The following is a 17,679-nucleotide window of genomic DNA, read 5'->3' as shown; positions in this document are numbered from 1 at the left end:
CCCAGCAGAGCTAGTCATTCCTCTTCTGGGAAGATTAAGGCTCTCCAAAGGGCAGGCCAAGGGCTTCGGGACCACTGGCAGCCACCAGCCTGGAGGGTCCGCAGCCCCTCCCCCAACGCCCTGTGCAGTCTCTAACTGGCACAGGGTACGCTTGGCAGCATCGTGGCCAGAGCCCCGTGGTGAGCCGACTGCAAAGGAAGGGCCTGGAAGAGGAGAGGGGGGCGGTGGCTCAGGCTGCCCTCCCCTTCTCCCATTTTGGGGTGGGCTAGCCCTCCAGAAAAGAGGGTAAGTGTCTCAAATTGAGGCCCAGGGGGTAACAGGTATCATTTCCCTGTTCTTTGTTGAACAATGCTCCTGCCATGCTCTGGGGAGGGTGATGGGCCTTTAGAGAGATGGGGGCTGTGACCTTCACCACCCCCCACCACGGTCAAGGTGGGCTGAGATGGCAGGGCCAGGCATAGAGCAGCTGAACACTACCCTGGGCACCCCTGCAGGGGAGCATCCCTGGCCAGAATAGGGCTGGCCACCTCGCTGGAGGCGGGTCCTTGGCAGGAAGCCCAGCCCCCTGCCCATCCAGTGCAAATCCAGGGGGGGAGACTGGAGATGCTCCTTCACTCACTCATATTCACCTTCCCAAGCGGTCTCAGGTCTCTTGGTTCACCTCATTGGAAGGCTTCTTTAGCAGCTTCTGACCAACTTCCTACTGAGAGTTTTCCCCATCTCAGAGTTCCAAGGGTACACACAGCAGAACCAGGACCCCATCTCCGCAGTGGGAGAGACCGAGGCAGAGACCTAGCTGGCGGTCCTGGCTGGGTTAGGGCAGAGGCGTGCTCTTTTTCCTTTCTTTCTTTCTTCTTCTTTTTTTTTTTTTTTTTTTTTTTTCTTTTTAGCACTGCACCCAAGCCATATGGAACTTCCCAGACTAGGAGTTGAATCAGAGCTGCAGACGAGCCGCATCTGCAGTCTACACCACAGCTCATGGCAACGCCAGTTCCTTAACCCACTGAGTGAGGCCAGGGATCAAACCCATGTCCTCATGGATACTAGTTGGGCTCATTTCCGCTGAACCACAGAGGGAACTCCTAGAGGTGCTCTTCTAAAATCAGGAGGGTGAGGCTTAGAGCCTGCGGGGCATGCATATGGATGGGCCAGTACCATTGAGGCCTCACCTTTTTCAGGAAAAAGTAGGGCCTGGCCCAGATCTTCATGGGAGGGAGTCCTTTGAAGTTGCTGAATTGAAGTGTGGGGGAGGGGCCTCTCCCGAGAGATCCAGCTCAGAGGTTCTCCCTGAGGCCTGGTCCTTCACTGGGGACAGGTCGCAGCCTGCTGTCCCTTGTTCTCTGGATCCCAGAGACCAGCTCGATGCATTGATTTCTGCCCCTGGCTGGCACAGAGAGACGCAACAGCTCCACCCCCTCTCTGGGGCGGGGGAGAGAGCCGGAATTGGGTCTGGCACCTGCCTCGTCCGTGCTGGCAGAGATGCAGCTGTCCAGCCCAGCGGAAACCCCTCCCGGCTGCCCTGACCTTCACGCCTGGCTCCCCTCATCCAGATCCACCACCCCTTGCCTACTGGCTGCCTGCCTGCCCTTCCCGTGGGCTGCAGTACCTCCCTGGCCCAGCCCAGCAAGACAGAGCCTCAGCGTGACTGGAGTCCAGGCCTCTGAGTGCAGCCTGGCTTCTGCGCACAATGCTTTTCAATAGGAATGTCATTGATGATGATAAGAGAACCCACCACTCAGAAAATGGTCTTTCAGTAAACGTGGCTCTTTTTTTTTTTTTTTTTTTTTTTTTTTTGGTCTTTTTAGGGCCGAACCTGAGGTACATGCAAGTTCCCAGGCTAGGGACTGAATCAGAGCTACAGCTAACGACCTACGCCACAGCCACAGCAAGGCCAGATCTGAGCCAAGTCTGTGACTTACACCGTCACTCACGGCAGCACCATTGAGCCAGGTAAGGAATCGAACCCGCATCCTCATGGATACTAGTCAGGTTTGTTACCACTGAGCCATGGTGGGAACTCCAACATACTTTTTTTAATATCCTTTTTTTTTTTTTTTGAAGTATTTACTTACCTCTTGATTTTCTTGCTAATTTTGAGTTTCTTTAGTGTGGAAACTGGTTTTGGTCTTTTTGGCCACACCTGCTGTATGCAGAAGTTCCTGGGCCAGGGATCGAACCTGGGCTATAGCAGTAACAATGCTGAACCCTTAAACGCTAGGCCACCTAAACACACTTCTTAACTCTAGTCTTGGAGTTCTCCTGTGGCTCAGCAGGTTAAGGATCCAGCGCTGTCACTGCAGAGGCTTGGGCTGCTGCTGTGGCTCATGTCTGAACCCTGCCTCGGGAATTTCTGCATGTCACAGTCACAGCCAAAAAAACAAAACAAAACAAAACAAAAAAACACCTCCAGTCTCCAGAGGCTCTGCGGCTCTGCATCTGTCTCTAGATGTGTCACCCACCTGCACCAGAAACTCCCACGCCCCACCTATGAGCCAGGGCACCTGTATGTTCTAAGCATTCTGGTGAGTGTTATGGTGTTATGTACACCCTCAGGCTAAGATCTACCTTCTAGAATTAGATGAGTGGCATTTCAAGTGTGCAGAGATCAAGGAGGCTCCAGGTTACTAAGAAGACTCAGGAGGGTTCCCCCAAACTCCCCATCTCTAAGAAGTCCTGCCCCTTACTAGTTCTAACTTGTTATTCATATATATATATTTTTTGTCTTTTTCGTGCTGCACCCATGGTATATGGAGGTTCCCAGGTTAGAGCTCCAATTGGAGATATAGCTGCCGGCCTACACTTAGGGGTCCAATTTGACCCCTAGCCTGGAAACCTCCATATGCCATGGGTGTGGCCCTAAAAAGAAAAAATATATATATAGCAGGAAGGGATTGTTCCCTGAAGTCACTGACTCAGTATTGTAAGCTGCCCCTGAAACCAGGCTATCCCCCGGTGCCACACCCACTGTTCTGCCTCGGCATCACGCTCTTCCGCCAGCTGGAGTGCTGGGTGCCTGACCCACTCCCCCTCCTCTATAAAGCCTGAGCTCACAGTGGCCTCTGGCGGGCTGAGCACCTGCTCTTCGGCAGAAGATGGTGGGAGGCAGTGACCAGCCACCTGCTCTAGGGAAAGGACAAACCTGAGTTTGGATTCCAACCCCCACTTACTAGCTCTGTGGCTTTAGCCTAGTTGCTGGACTTCTCTGAGCCTCGATTCCCTCTTGTGTGAAACGGAGGTAACTGGATTGAGCCTGCAGGGCTGCCAGTAGGGTGGCACATGGAGGACAGGGGAGGTCCTGGGAAATGTTGGCAGAGATTCACATCAGGCTGTAAGCGGCCCCTTGCTCACCCACAGTCTCCTGCTGCAGGGGGGTGGCAGGTTGGGGAATTCCTTGCCTTCTCTGGGGCTGGAGTCCCGGACACTCTGCCTGGGGACCTGAGTGGGTACTGCCTGTTGTCCAGGTGACTTGGCTAAAGCCAGTGACTCTCGGAAGCCTGCAGAGTCAGGACCTGGCCACCAGGGGGCAGCAAGGCCTCTGTGAGCCCCCCAACTGGGCGTGGAGGTGGGGCTGGGATTTCAGAGAGCTCTAGCCCCAGAGGTGGGATGTAACGGAGGGGGCCTAGAAACCCACTCAGCAACATTCCCAGAGGGCAAGCGGGGCAAGCGATACCAGTCTGGGCCTCAACTCTCCCTGGAGAAAATCCACACAGTGTCCCGGGCGCCCACTGTGGGCTGCACTGGTCACTCTTCCCCTCGTGGGGTGGGGCAACTGGCCAGAAGCAGATCCCAGCCTCTCCAGAGTGCTGGCTACACTAGGTGGTGTTTATTTGCCAGTGACTGATTTTCCATGAAGGATGGTCCGTTTCACCAGGAAAACAATAGCTTGCGGGGGTAGGGCACTGGGTCTTGCCTTCCCAGCATGGCTGGCAGCCTGGGAGGCTTCTCCTGGTGGTCCTGGCGGGCATTGCACATGGCTTCCTGCCATGCTTCCAGGCCAGCAGCCCCCTGGGTAGCCTCCTTGGCCCATAGCCCACAGCCACCACAGGACTGACTCCTTCAAACTTGGCCCCTGAGTCCTCTCTCCAGAAGGGGGTCCTGCCCATGGCAGCCTCACCTCTCCTCCCCTGGCACTGGTTTCCCCCACTCTCTAAAATTAGTAGAATCAGCTCTGGAAATCCTTCTGTCCCCAAGGTCCTTGCCCCCAGGGTGTGACTGTCAGCCTGAGCCCAGTGCCCTTGGAGCCCAAGGCAGCCCCACCAGAGCCCCGAGGCCACCTCCTCCCCCGGGTCCCCCTCCCAGCCTCTCCCCTTCCCTGCCTGTGCCCTCTCGCGATCCTTTGCTCCAGGCAGCATCTGCATTATAGGCTTATTCCCTCCACCTCAGCCCCACCCTCTCCTTCCTCCTCCTCCCCCCTCCCACCACCCCACCTCTCAGGCGCTGACCGCTGGCTCAGTGCCGCTGGAAGAATCGTGGAGAGCTGGCAATGCTGAGAGGGAGCTGCAGGGACCCCCAGAAAAAGCCACAGGGTGACCCAAGACTCAGGACCCAGGAGCATGAGGCTTACGGGACAAGGCACAGGTAAAGCCTCTAGGTCGGGGGTGGAAGGGGTGAGAAAGGCGGAAGGGCCAGTAAGAAACCGAGAGCCCAGGGCGGGGAGCTTGAAGCTGCTGGGGGAAATCAAAGTCGGAAGGTGAAACCCCAAATCCTAAAGCGTGAGCTGAGGCAGGCAGGGACCAGAGCATGTGGCTGGTCTTTATCCCAGACTGGCCACCAGCCAGCTGTGTGTGATGGCAGGCAGGTCACCCTACCTCCTGGACTCAGCTTCCCCATCAGAAAGCCAGGGCCGTCCCAGCTCCAAGAGCATTAGAGGAGGAAGTTCTTTATCATCTAAAGGAGGGGAACTTAGTAACATCTCTCCTTTTTTGTTTTTTGTTTGTTTTTGTTTTTAGGGCCACACCTGCCGCATATGGAAGTTCCCAGGCTAGGGTCGAATCAGAGATGCAGCTGCCGGCCTACACCACAGCCACAGCCACAGCAATGCCAAATCCAAGCTGCATCTTCGACCCACACCACAGATCACGGCAGATCCTTAACCCACTGAGTGAGGCCAGGGATCGAACCTGAGTCCTCATGGGTACTAGTCGGGTTCATTACTGCTAAGCCGTGACGGGAACTCCGTTAACATCTCTCCTTAAAGATGGGCTGCCATTTGGTAAAGCCACGCAGCTGCCTGTGGTTCAAATCACCCAGGATGCTTTAAAAACCATAGCTGCTCAAGCCCCAGTCCGGACTCTCTGGCTCAGACTGCCTGGAGCGAGGCTCAGGAACCTGTATTTCACAAGTGCCCCACCTCCACCCCCACCCCCACCAGTGACTAGCAGCCCATTTTAGGGATCTGCTTTCCAGCCTTAAGATCCACTGGGAGCAATGAGATCGAGAAATGGCTCTGACAACAAGAAACGCCCACCGAGTCCTTCCTCCCATTCATGGGGGGGCCAGGCCTGACCAGGGGGCCGGCCCAGAGCAGGGGTGAATAAAGGCCTCAGGGTCAGGGTCAGGGTCGGGGGGTGGGGGTGGGGGGCTGCTGCCAGGCCAGGCTGGAAAGAGACCGAAGGCTCTAACCCCCACTTCTGCCCTTCCTAGCTGGCCAGCCTCGAGCGACCCTGCTGCCTACCGCCAATGGCAGTGGGCTGAGCCAGGAGTTTGAAGGCCATTGGCCAGAGATCCCAGGGAGGTCCCCATGTGTGGCCGGTGTCATCCCTGTCATCTACTACAGCATCCTGCTGGGCCTGGGGCTGCCTGGTGAGTGGGGAGCTGGGGTCTGGGGGTTGGCAAGAAATGGGGGTCCTCCTTCAATGGGTGCCAATCCTCTGTGCTGACCCCTGAGACCCAGGACATAGACCCCAGGGATCCCTTTGCCTTTGTGGGGTGATCTGAGTCATCAGAGAGCAAGCATAGTGGAAGTAAAAGTGAGAGGCCGGGAAGAGTGATAATAGTTAAACCCAAGGTGTGGCTCAGTGGAAATGAACCCCACTAGTATCCATGAGGACACGGGTTCAATCTGTGGCCCTGCTCCATGGGTTAAGATCCACCATGAGCTGTGGTGTAGGTCGCAGGTGTGGCTCAGATCCCACGTTGCTGTGGCTGTGGTGCAGGCCGGCAGCTGTAGCTCCAATAGTACCCCTAGGCTGGGAACTTCTGTGCACTGAGGGCGTGGCCCTAAAAAGCAAGATAAATAAATAAGCAAACCCAAGGTTTTACCAGAGCAGACAGCCTGCTTCTGCCCCCGAGGAAGGGGCACTCTCTTAGGATGACTAAATGCATGCAGGGCTCCCTCAGCTCCGTGGAAAGTGTCCTGTACCATCCACTGCACTCAGAGGGCAGCGCTGGGGGTCAGGGTGGGGTGTGGATGCAGGCAAGGACGGGTAGGATTGGGCAATTGCCTGTCCCTGCCTGTCACCAGGGAAGCCTGTGTGTAAGGCAAGAGGCTGGCACTGTGTGGCTGGACAGGGCAGGGCTGGTCTGTTAACCTTCCTGACCCAGTGAGTTGTAAGAAGGATCTGGAGGGAGCTCCCTGGTTGTTCAGCGGCTTAAGAATCCAGCGTAGTGGTGCAGCAGAAACAAATCTGACTAGGAACCATGAGGTTGTGGGTTCAATCCCTGGCCTCGCTCAGTGGGTTAAGGATCTGGCGTTGCTGTGGCTGTGGTGTAGGCTGGACGCTATAGCCCCGATTGGACCCCTAGCCTGGGAACCTCCATATGCTGTGGGTGTGGCCCTAGAAAAAAAAAAAAAAAGAAAAAATCAGACATTGTCACTGCTGTGGCTCGGGTCATTGCTGGGGTGTGGGTTCGATCCCTGGTCTGGGAACTTCCACATGCTGCAGGTATGGCAGGGGAAAAAAAAAAAAAAGAAAGGAAGGAAAGAAGAAGGAAAGAAAGAAAGATCGGGAAAGAGGAAAAGAGAAGCCAGAACCAGCAGGTGGGGCGGGATGATGCTGAAGCAAATCTGAGCAGCCCTTCTAATGCCTCTGACCTCTCCCATCCCCAACCTCGGTTACTGTCAGTTAATCTCCTGACCACAGCGGCCCTGGCCCGCCTTGCCGCCAGGACCAGGAAGCCCTCCTACTGCTACCTTCTGGCGCTCACAGCCTCGGATATCGTCACCCAGGTGGTCATCGTGTTCGTGGGCTTCCTCCTGCAGGGCGCGGTGCTAGCCCGGGAGGTGCCCCGGGCCGTGGTGCGCACGGCGAACATCCTGGAGTTTGCGGCCAACCACGCCTCAGTCTGGATCGCTGTCCTGCTCACGGTCGACCGGTACAGTGCCCTGTGCCACCCCCTGCGCCATCGGGCCACCTCATCCCCTGGCCGGACTCGCCGGGCCATTGCCGCTGTCCTTGGTGCTGCCCTGCTGACCGGCATCCCCTTCTACTGGTGGCTGGATGTGTGGAGGGACGCGGACCCTCCCAGCACAATGGACAAGGTCCTCAAGTGGGCTCACTGCCTCATCGTCTATTTCATCCCTTGTGGCGTTTTCCTGGTCGCCAACTCGGCCATCATCTGCCGGCTCCGGAGGAGGAGCCAGAGAGGGCTGCCGCCCCGGGTGGGCAAGAGCACAGCCATCCTCCTGGGCGTCACCACGCTCTTCGCACTCCTTTGGGCACCCCGGATCTTTGTCATGCTCTACCACCTGTACGTGGCCCCCGTCTCCCGGGACTGGAGGGTCCACCTGGCCTTGGATGTGGCCAACATGGCGGCCATGCTCAACACAGCGGTTAATTTTGGCCTCTACTGCTTTGTCAGCAAGACTTTCCGGGCCACTGTCCGAGAGGTCATCCATGACACCCACTTGCCCTGTGGCCTGGGGTCACGATCTGTGGGTATGGTGGCAGAACCTGTGCTAAAGGCTCCAGGACTCCCCAGAGGGGCAGAATTGTAGCGGGGGGGCATTCAGGGAGCTCACGCCAGATGTACTTGGGTCTTTGTGGTTGTGCCCACAAACCTTATCAACACCCTACTTTGCAATGTGTGGTGGGGTAGGAGGCTCCTTCCTTCAGGAGTGGCTCCCCAGGAAGCTAAATGAATGATGGTTGAGTGAATGAATGACTGAATGGATGGATGAATAGATGGATGGATGGATGGATGGATGGAAAGATGTATATTGTTTCCAGCCTAGAGCCCGCCTTTCATTCTCTGAGTTGATCACTTCTCTTGTGATCAACTTCTAGTGGCAATGCCAGAGGAAAAGAAGATACCTTCAGGATTCCAGGCCTTTCCTGGTCTGGGGGAATCCAATGCAGGGAGGGGGCCACCTGGGAAAGGGGGTGATCTTAAGCAGGTGTGTTGTCCCAGGGCTGGGGCAACACAACCCCTGCCTGAGGTCTGGATTGATTTCATTTAACTTTCTGCCCAGAAGCTAGAATGGGTTCAAGGGCCCAAAACAGCCCCGGGGCTGCAGTTTTCATGGTTGCCAAGGACCAGGACAAAGAAAGGAGGTTCCCTCTTAGCTCAGGGGCCAGGAGGCTTGGAAGGGAGGCCTTGGTCCCGCGCCTGAGCCTCCTCCACTTGGAGAAGAAGGCTCTTTCTCCACCAAGGGGTGGAAGGGAGGTGGCTCAGCTGATCTGAGACCCTGAGGGGCTCTGCTCAGCCCCTCCCGGCCTCTCTCTTTTCAGTGATGCCAGCCCTAGAGGCAGCTGGGAGAGATTAGCAGATGAACCTCCCACCTGCTCCAGGCATTGGGTAAACACATTAGCAGCCTGCTTTCTGCTTTTAGATCAGACTGAGCTGACCTTTCCCCTGAATGGTCCAGGCGGGCCCCCACCAGCACCCAAGCCCTTAATGGGATCACAGAAGCGAAAGAGCCAGATGCGCGTCAGGCACACAGTTGGTGCGAAATAAATGCACTTGGCTTTCCGCCCTTTCCTCCCTACTCCCCCTCCACCCCAACAGCTGGCAGGAAGGGACTTTCAGCCACACCCAGAAGGAGAAAAAGGCGGGTCTCCAATCCTCGATCCACAATTCTAAACTCCAAAAAGCCCTGAAAACCAAAACATTTTTCCTGAGTTTACCACAAACACATTTAGCAACAAAGCTGGACCAGAATGGATGCAAGATCACATGGGGCTTGGTGGTGTCCTGCTACGAAGGTTCTGGTGCAGGCTCCCAGCAGGCGTAACTTTCCCCTACTGCCCCACACCCTGCTAGACTCTGCAGCTGATACAGTGTCTGGGCCACACACTGCCTCCCTCTATTCTGAAAAATTCTGGATTCTGGGACACTTCTGGTCCCGAGTCCAGGCAGCTACAGCTCAAAAGGCCAGAACTCCCCCACGGCTTTTAGGAAAAGATTTTCAAAGATAGTGTGAGGGGGAAGGTTGCCGGGTGCGTGATCAGCTCATGGACGCTCTTCTGATTGGTCTGTGGTGAGGTCACCAGCAACATCATCCACCATCTGGTTCCAACTGGTCTGGAGTTTATGTGCTTGTGGCCGCATTCTGTAAACTTCTTCCACAAGGCGGGTGTGTGTTTGCACATGCGTGTGTGCGTGTATGTGTTCTTGTGTGTGTGTGTGGTTCAGTATCTATAAAAGATCTGGTTCAGAGGAGTTCCAGTCATGGAGCAGTGGTAACAAACCCAACTAGCATCCACGAGGACGTGGGTTCAATCCCTGGCCTCCCTCAGTGGGTTAAGGATCCAGGGTTGCCGTGAGCTGTGGTGTAGGTCACAGATGTGGCTTGGATCTGGCGTTGCTGTGGCTGTGATGTAGGCCAGCAGCTACAACTCCAATTCCACCCCTAGTCTGGGAACTTCAACATGTGCCACGGGTATGGCCCTAAAACAGACAAATAAATAAATAAATAAATAAAAGTTTAGAAAAAGATTTGGTTACGAATATTATCTATAGCCCTTGAGGTGGAATGAAAGGTCCTTGACTTTGTGTGATGACTAAACTGTTATAATTTTGTCTTATTTGACTGTTTCTCCCCCCTCCCTTTTTCTCCAACAAGTATATCTCCATGTAATTTAACACATCGAATAAGGAGTTCAGGTCCTTTGAGCCCTAGCTGCCTGGACTCCCTCCTGGGTGCCCCGCTGTGCCTTCCTCCACCCCAACCCGGTGTCAGCAGATGGGTTTTACTGTGAGCTCAACTCTGTGCACAGTGAGAGAGAGCGGAGGAACCAGAGCTTCACTCTTTGCTGAAGGAGGAGGGGGTGCAAGGGCAGGGACCCCAAGAAGAAGCACAAGAGGATGAGAAGGATGCTTCCCCAGCCCAGAGGTCAAGTCCACCCTACCAAGGGGGCTGCTGAGAAAAAAGGTGCCTCCCAATGCTACTGGTTAAGGATCTGGCATTGTCAGAGTTCCCGTCGTGGCGCAGTGGTTAATGAATCTGACTAGGAACCATGAGGTTGTGGGTTCAATCCCTGCCCTTCCTCATTGGGTTAAGGATCCAGCGTTGCTGTGAGCTGTGGTGTAGGTTGCAGACACAGCTTGGATCCAGCGTTGCTCTGGTGTAGGCTGGCGGCTACAGCTCCCTCCGGTTAGATCCCTAGCCTGGGAACCTCCATATGCTGCGGGAAGCAGCCCTAGAAAAGGCAAAAAGACCAAAAAAAAAAAAAAAAAAAAAAAAAAGGGATCTAGCATTGTCACCGCAGTGTCTCGGCTCACTGCTGGGATGCGGGTTCAATCCCTGGCCCCAAAACTTCCTGACATCCAGGGCAGAGATCCAAAAAAAAAAAAAAAAATAGAACATTGTGGAGGAGAGACCCCCCCTTCCCACTCTGAGCAAAACCTGCAGGACCCTGCAGGAGAGCTGCCCAGTATTGGGGGACCCTTGTCATGAAAGGGCCGCTGCGGTGGAGCAAGACAGGAAGCTCCTTTCAACCAGCTGGTGGGCTGTCCTCCCAGAGATGAAAGAATTCACTCATTGTCCCTGAGCCCCAGGGAGAGGAGGGATTTCCAGAACAGGTGGGGAGGCCCTATTGAGGCAGACAGAAGTTTGCACTGGTGGGGGGATTCACAACTCAGGGTTCCAAATAAGCCAGCATCCTGGGTATTCCAACCATTTTACAGACAGAGGGAACAGAGGTACCCAGATGTTCAATGATACCCCTGCAGCTGCGCTGGTCAAGAGCAGTATTGAGACTCAAACCATGTCTACGGGTTCCTGATCCCTTCCCTGTCCACCCAGCACCTCGCAGACGGTCACAGATGCAGAAGATTAGAGGAAGGGGAGCTTTAGCGCTGTGTGCACCTCTTATAAATTTCTTGTCCTGGACCCAGCAGATCTGGGACACAATCTCATATTTCCCTAATAAGATGCGTTAGGCAGTAGTTTCTTTTGAACATTCTGGTCATCTTTAATAAAAGGTAGAGAGATCATCACTGTGATAAGCATGCCACTGAAATGGGAACGAAAAGTATTCTTAACACTGCTTTTGGAAGTTCTCGTTGTGGCTCAGTGGTAACAAACGCGACTAGTAGCCATGAAGACTCGGGTTCGATCCCTGGCCCCACTCAGTGGGTTAAGAATCTGGTGCTGCTGTGGCTATGGCGTAGGTTGGCAGCTGTAGCTCTAATTCAACCCCTAGCCTGGGAACTTTATGGTACAGCCCTGAAAAGAATAAAAACCCAAAAACTGCTTTTGATGAGATCCTGCTGTACAGCAAGGGGAACTATGTCCAATCACTTGTGACAGAACATAATAAAAGACAATATGAGAAAAAGAATGTATATACATACAACTGGGGCACCTCGCTATACAGCAGAAATTGACAGAACATTGTAAATCAACCATAATAAAAAAAATTTTTTAAGTACTTTTGCTCCCTTTATATGCATTTTTTGTTTTTCTTTTTTTGGCTGCCCTGTGGCATGTGCAGTTCCCAGGCCGGGGATCAGAACCAAGACACAGTTAAAACCTACACCACAGCTGGGGCAACACTGGATCCTGTAACCTGCTGTGCCGGGCTGGGGATCAAACCTGTGTCCTGGTGCTACAGAGATGCCTCCGATCCCACTGTGCCACAGCAGGAATGCCCGTGCATTTTTTTTTTTTTTTTTTTGTCTGCACCCGAGGCACTAGGCCACCAGGGAACTCTGGTGCATTTTCAGCATTAAACTCTCAGTCTTCTGAAGGAGAACAGGACTGCTGGTGTGTGGGTGACCCTTCATTCCTCCTGCTGAAATATCCAGACTAACAGAAATCCTTTTTGGAATTCTAAGTTTTTTCCTTACAGTCCCCCTCCACTCCCACCCCCAAGGAAATATTCCTTCACTTCTTTCTTTCTTTCTTTCTTTTTTCTTTTTCTTTTTTTTTTTTTTTTTTTTTTTTTTTTTTTTTTTTTTGTCTTTTTAGGGCTACACTGGAGGCATATGGAGGTTCCCAGGCTAGGGGCCCAATCGGAGCTGTAGCCGCCGGCTTACACCACAGCCACAGCAACTCGGGAACCGAGCCGCATCTGCGACCTACACGACAGCTCTTGGCAATGCTGGATCCTTAACCCACTGAGCAAGGCCAGGGATCAAACCTGAGTCCTCATGGATGCTAGCTGGATTTGTTTCCGCTGCACCATGATGGGAACCCCCTCCATTTTTCTTTCTTTTTTAAATTTAATTTAATTTAATTTTTAATTTTTTTGTTGTTATTTCCCCAGTTCATTTTTTTTTCTACTGTACAGCATGGTGACCCAGTTACACATACATGTATACATTCTTTTTTCTCCCATTTTTACTGCTGGTTGCAGTAGCAGGATTCAGTGTAGGTTTTGAATCTTAAACATCATCTTTCTTCCTGGATTCTTGGAAGATCTTGATGTTTTTTGATTAAACTGTGATGAAAAATATCTGAAGACAAGTGTCTTTCTTCAAGAAGTTTCCCAGAGTTTGAAGTTCTCTTGTTGCACAGGGGGAACTTTCACATGCCAGAGGTGTGGCCAAAAAAGAAAAAAAACAACCAGTTTCCCCAAGTCTGCTATAGATCTTTTAAATTCCACACTGACTGTATCTTTTATTTCAGAAGAGTTTCTCCTACTTTCTTAATCATGATTGGGTGTCTGGAGTTCCCATTGTGGCTCAGTGGTTAAAGAATCTGACTAGGAACCATCAGGTTGCGGGTTCGATTCCTGGCCTCGCTCGGTGGGTTAAGGATCCCTCTGCTCTTATTGGTTCTCAGACAGGAGAATAAATACATTGTTTGCCGAGTCTCCTGGACTCCCTTTAGTGCTCCCACCTCCAGCCGTGTTTTTCCATTCTACGCTAGGCTGAAAGTTTGCACAGCTTTCCAGCTTTGCCAAAGATGCCCTCTTATCTACACCTACTTCCTATAGTTTCTTATGTGGCTGTCAGAGCCCCCAGGCCTGTTCTCACTTCCCCAGTCCCGCCCCTGCCCGCCCCACGCCACATCCAGTCCACTTCAGGCTAATTGGGTAAACCCACAGCTTCCCGTGTCGTCCTGGAATGGGGGTGGGGGCATGATAGGGACAAGAAGCCAGACTTTTGGAAGATCTGTTGTTTTCAGCAACCAGGCCCAGGGGAGGTGCCCCAGAGAGGAACAGTATACTTATTTATTGAATTAAATGTTGAGCCCTTTGTCAGCCAGGTTATAGATGCGCTGGCAGGGACAACAGGACTGTCGTTGACATGGGGGTGTCTTGGGAATCTTGTGCGGCTCCCCCCTCCCGCCACCTCCCCTGAAGCCCAAACTCCTTTGTCAGTGGGAAAATTTGGCCTCCTGGAAGGGTCCTGAGGCCCAGCTCCCCCTTTGGCCTGTCTCTATGGGCTCAGACAGCAGGGGGCGCTGCAAGACTGGCGGGATGGACCGACCGGACCAGGAGCCCCAGGGGCAGGGCTTTAAGCCAGATTTCTAGGCGGATCTAAGTTATTGCAAAGAAACAGTGCCTACCCCCTGTCCACAGCCAGCGGGGAGCACTGTGGAAGGCAGGGCTCAGCTGCTCCCTTTGTCCCTCTCCTCCACCCTGAAGCCACAGAAGCCACGTTCTCCTGCCAAGCTGGGGTTAGCCAGCGGGGGGCGGCAGGTCACTGCAGGTTTCTCAGATCCTTCCTGCGGTTGGAAAGGTTTCACAGCGTGGCACTGTGTGAAGGGCCCTTTCATTGTGCTCGTCCCTCCACCCTGCATGCGCAGGGTCCAGCCAGCCCCTCCTGCGGCCTCGGATCTGGCCGCCTGCCTTCCGTGCTCTGAAGAGCCCCAGGGCCTCAGTCAGTGACTCTGGGGTCCCAGGTTCCACCCAGATCCCACCCCTGGCCAGCGGTTCCTGTCCGTGGTGGCCACTTGGGCGTCCTCCCCACCAAGGGAGTTTGAACGTTGGCATCAGCCCCACAGGACAGGGATGGAGGGAAAGGCGCTGGAAAGTGAGGAGGGAGGGAACCCCACAGTGAGTCATGAGCAGAGCTGGGACCCAGGGCAGAGGGGACCCAGGGTGGGGCTCCCAGGATGCTGCCTGCTCTCCAACCAGGAGATCCTAGGAGGCTTGGGGGGAGGGGCTCCGGGGGCACCTTTGGGGGCAAGGAGCCTGACCTAGGCCGTGGGGGGGGGGGGTGCCATGCTAGGGCCCTGGCCCTCTATTTAGGGAAGGAAAGGAGGAGGCCGATCCAGAGCCTCTTCTGACTGAGGCCAGCTCCAGCCTTCACACCTCTGCTCAAGGAGCCGGTGGAGGGGACCCGCCCCGCAGAGAAGGGGAGCCCCCCCCCCCCCCCCGGGACTCCCTCACTTTCTTGAAAGCAGAGGCGAGGCCATCCTCCAGGTCCCTCCTGGAGAACGTGGCTTAGGGCGGGACTTAGCCTCTCCGCTGCCAAGAGGTTAGAGTTACAGAGTCCCCACCTGCCCGCCTCTTTACCTGTTTCCTCCTTCTGGGCAGGAGCGGGGAGGGGGTGGTGAGGTCACAGTTGGTCCTCCCCAAAGTCACCTCCCACCCCTGACCCCAGGTCCCCATCCCCTAGGCCGGTGGGAGGAGTTGGGTCCTCCCTGTGGCCTTGGGCGCCCCTCCCACCGGATTGCCAGCGCCCCCCACCCCCCGCGCCCCCCTCCAGTCTGCCCTCTCTCCGGGGCTGCTGGATGTGAAAGAGTTAACGAGGTCTGTGGTGGTGCCTTCCCGGACTCCTCCTAGAGGTATATTTAGCCGGCAGGGCCGGGCCGAGGGAGAGGAATGCTCTGATGCCCAGACGCGGTGGCCGCGGATCTGCCCCTCCCCTCCCCTCCCCCCACCCCCCGGAGGGTGGGGGCGGGACGGTGGGGGGAGGGGAGTTAGCGGAGGGAAAGGAGCAGGGAGGTGTGAGTTGGCTTTAAATGGAAGGCTATGGTCTCAGAGACGACTTTGAGGCCCCGGGAAGAGGACGGGGTGGAGGAGCCCTTTTCCAGGAAGAAGGACTGGGGGACCTAGTGGCTCAGGGATGAAGAAAAGAGGGCAGGGATCGGAGGTCAGAGGGCTCCTTGGTGAGGGGCACTGGGGCTGGGGCAGGGCTGCTGGAAGTCCCTTCCACCTGCTGAAATGGCTGCTGGCCTGGGGCCAGGGAACATGGGAACTGGGGTCTATGTTGGGCTGTCCCTTCTGGGTCAGGTGCCCCCCCGGCTAGTGGCCAGAGATGAGATGGTTGGGGGACCACCGCCCTGGGAACTGCATGTCCACTTTGGGACCACAGACCTGGCCTCCAGACATCCCGTGGGGTGGAGCTAGAGGAGAAGGGTTTTTCCAAGTTGTCCATCGAGAGGGCTTCCAAAGACCCTACACTCAGGAGCTTGGTGTTTGAGAAGTGACTGGCAGGTGGGCTGATTGCTGCATATTTTTGACTTTAAGAGGGTGGAGGAGGAGTTCCCGTCATGGCTCAGTGGTTAATGAATCCTGCAACATGAGGTTGCAGGTTGGATCCCTGGCCTTGCTCAGTGGGTTAAGGATCCAGTGTTGCTGTGAGCTGTGGTGTAGGCCGGCAGCGACAGCTCTGATTCCACCCCTAGCCTGGGAACCTTCATATGCCGCAGGAGTGCTCCTAGAAATGGCAAAAAGACAAAAAAATAAAAATAAAAAAAAATAAGAGGGTGGCGGAGCGGGTTAAGGACCTGGCATTATCACTGCAGTGACTCAGGTCACTGCTGTGGTGCAAGTTCAATTCCTGGCCTGGGAACTTCCATGTGCCGCAGGTGCCAAGCAAAAAGCAAACAAACTGAAAAGCAAGTAATACAATCCCTTCAAGTCTGTGGACTTCTGGGAGGTTCAGTTCACAGGGACTATGTTTTGTCTGCATATTGTTTGTTTGTTTGTTTTTTCTTTTCTTTTTTCTTTCTTTCTTTCTTTTTTTTTTTTTTTTTGCCACAGCCACAGTGTGTGGAAGTTCCCAGGCTGGAGATTAAACCCACCTCACAGCAGTAACCAGTGACAACTCTGGATTCTTAATCCACTGAGCCACCAGGGACTCCTCCTTTCAGACTTCTGAAGGCAAAATTTCTGGAACCCTAAACTGCAGCTCCTGCACCAGTACTCAGAGCATGCTCTCAGTAATTTTTTTTCATTCTTTCTTTCTTTTTTTTGTTTTTGTTTTTGTTTTGTTTTTTAGGGCTGCACCCACGGTATATGTAAGTTCCCAGGCTAGGGGTTGAATCAGAGCTGCAGCTGCTGGCATACGCCAAAGCCACAGCAATGCCAGGTCTGAGCTGTGTCTGTGACCTACACCACAGCTCACAGCAACACCAGATCCTTAACCCACTGAGCAAGGCTGGGGATCGAACTTCATGCATATTAGTTGGGTTCTTGAGTGTGTGTGTGTGTGTGTGTTTGTCTTTTTAGGGCTACACTGTGGCATACAGAGGTTCCCAGGCTAGGGGTCCAATCGGAGCTGAGGCCGCCGGCCTACACCACAGCCACAGCAACACCAGATCCGAGCCGTGTCTGTGGCCTATACCACAGCTCATGGCAATGCTGCATCTTTAACCTACTGAGTGAGGCCAGGGATTGAACCTTTGTCCTCATGGATGCTAGTTGGGTTTGTTAACTGCTGAGCCATGATGGAACTCTTAGCCTGCTGAGCCACAATGGGAACTCTCCAGTAAATATTTATTAAATGAATATATACTAATGTTTATGATGTCAGTGAATGAAAGTAGAAATGCAAAGAGAATGGGGGATCCTGGTTAAAGAGGCACCTCAATTAGAACTGCCAAGCTGGACTTCCTGCTGTGGCGCAACGGGATTGGCAGAGTCTCGGGAATGCTGGGACACAGGTTCAATCCCCGGCCCAGCACAGTGGGTAAAGAATCCAGCATTGCCTCAGCTGCCACTTAGGTCACAACTGCAGCTTGGTTCTGATCCCTGGCCTGAGACCTCCATATACTGTGGGTGGTCAAAAAGAGAGAGAGAGAAAGAAAACTGCCAAATTCTTGGCCACCCCGAAAGCATCTCTGAACTTCTGGGTTGGAGGCTGAAACCGTGGGCTGAGACTTGTGTGTCTGGTCCCTTTGGATAGACAGGGAACTGGCCTCGGAAACAAGAACCTGCCCTCCCACCCCCACTGTTTCCCACCCCACTGTTCTTGTATTAAATTCTTTAGGAATGATTGTTTCATTTCATTATGATTTTTTGGCCCAGCCCAAGGCCTGTGGAAGTTCCCAGGCCAGGGATCAAACTCGTGCCACAGCAGTACCCAGAGCCACAGCAGTGACAACACCAGATCCTTAAC

At 54.1% G+C, this 17,679-nt stretch overlaps 2 protein-coding genes across 2 annotated transcripts in view; one reads left to right on the top strand and one right to left on the bottom strand.

Moving 5' to 3' along the window:
• Nucleotides 1-17,679, bottom strand: part of LOC102158693 (CMRF35-like molecule 1) — a 437,861-nt gene that overhangs the window by 169,467 nt on the left and 250,715 nt on the right. The window lies entirely within an intron of this gene.
• GPR142 (G protein-coupled receptor 142) lies at nucleotides 4,426-9,863 on the top strand. The gene is made up of 3 exons (XM_021066682.2): nucleotides 4,426-4,578; nucleotides 5,644-5,802; nucleotides 7,065-9,863. Exons 1-3 carry the CDS (start codon nucleotides 4,554-4,556, stop codon nucleotides 7,934-7,936), a joined length of 1,056 nt encoding a protein of 351 aa, XP_020922341.2. The 5' UTR covers nucleotides 4,426-4,553; the 3' UTR covers nucleotides 7,937-9,863.

This window comes from Sus scrofa, chromosome 12 (assembly GCF_054392235.1).
Source record: "Sus scrofa isolate SSC_HxYL_T2T_F1_AM1 chromosome 12, Sscrofa_HxYL_maternal_Yorkshire_Landrace_v2.0, whole genome shotgun sequence".
In the NCBI taxonomy this organism is placed as follows: Eukaryota; Metazoa; Chordata; class Mammalia; order Artiodactyla; family Suidae; genus Sus; species Sus scrofa.
This window is presented reverse-complemented; position numbering and strand designations above follow the sequence as displayed.

Bases quoted from the DNA above. Each gene is read 5' to 3' on its own strand.
- GPR142 (XM_021066682.2), top strand. From the start codon at position 4,554: ATGAGGCTTACGGGACAAGGCACAG. The intron at 4,579-5,643 runs GTAAAGCCTCTA...TGCCCTTCCTAG, and splicing joins GCTTACGGGACAAGGCACAG to CTGGCCAGCCTCGAGCGACC. The intron at 5,803-7,064 runs GTGAGTGGGGAG...GGTTACTGTCAG, and splicing joins GCTGGGCCTGGGGCTGCCTG to TTAATCTCCTGACCACAGCG.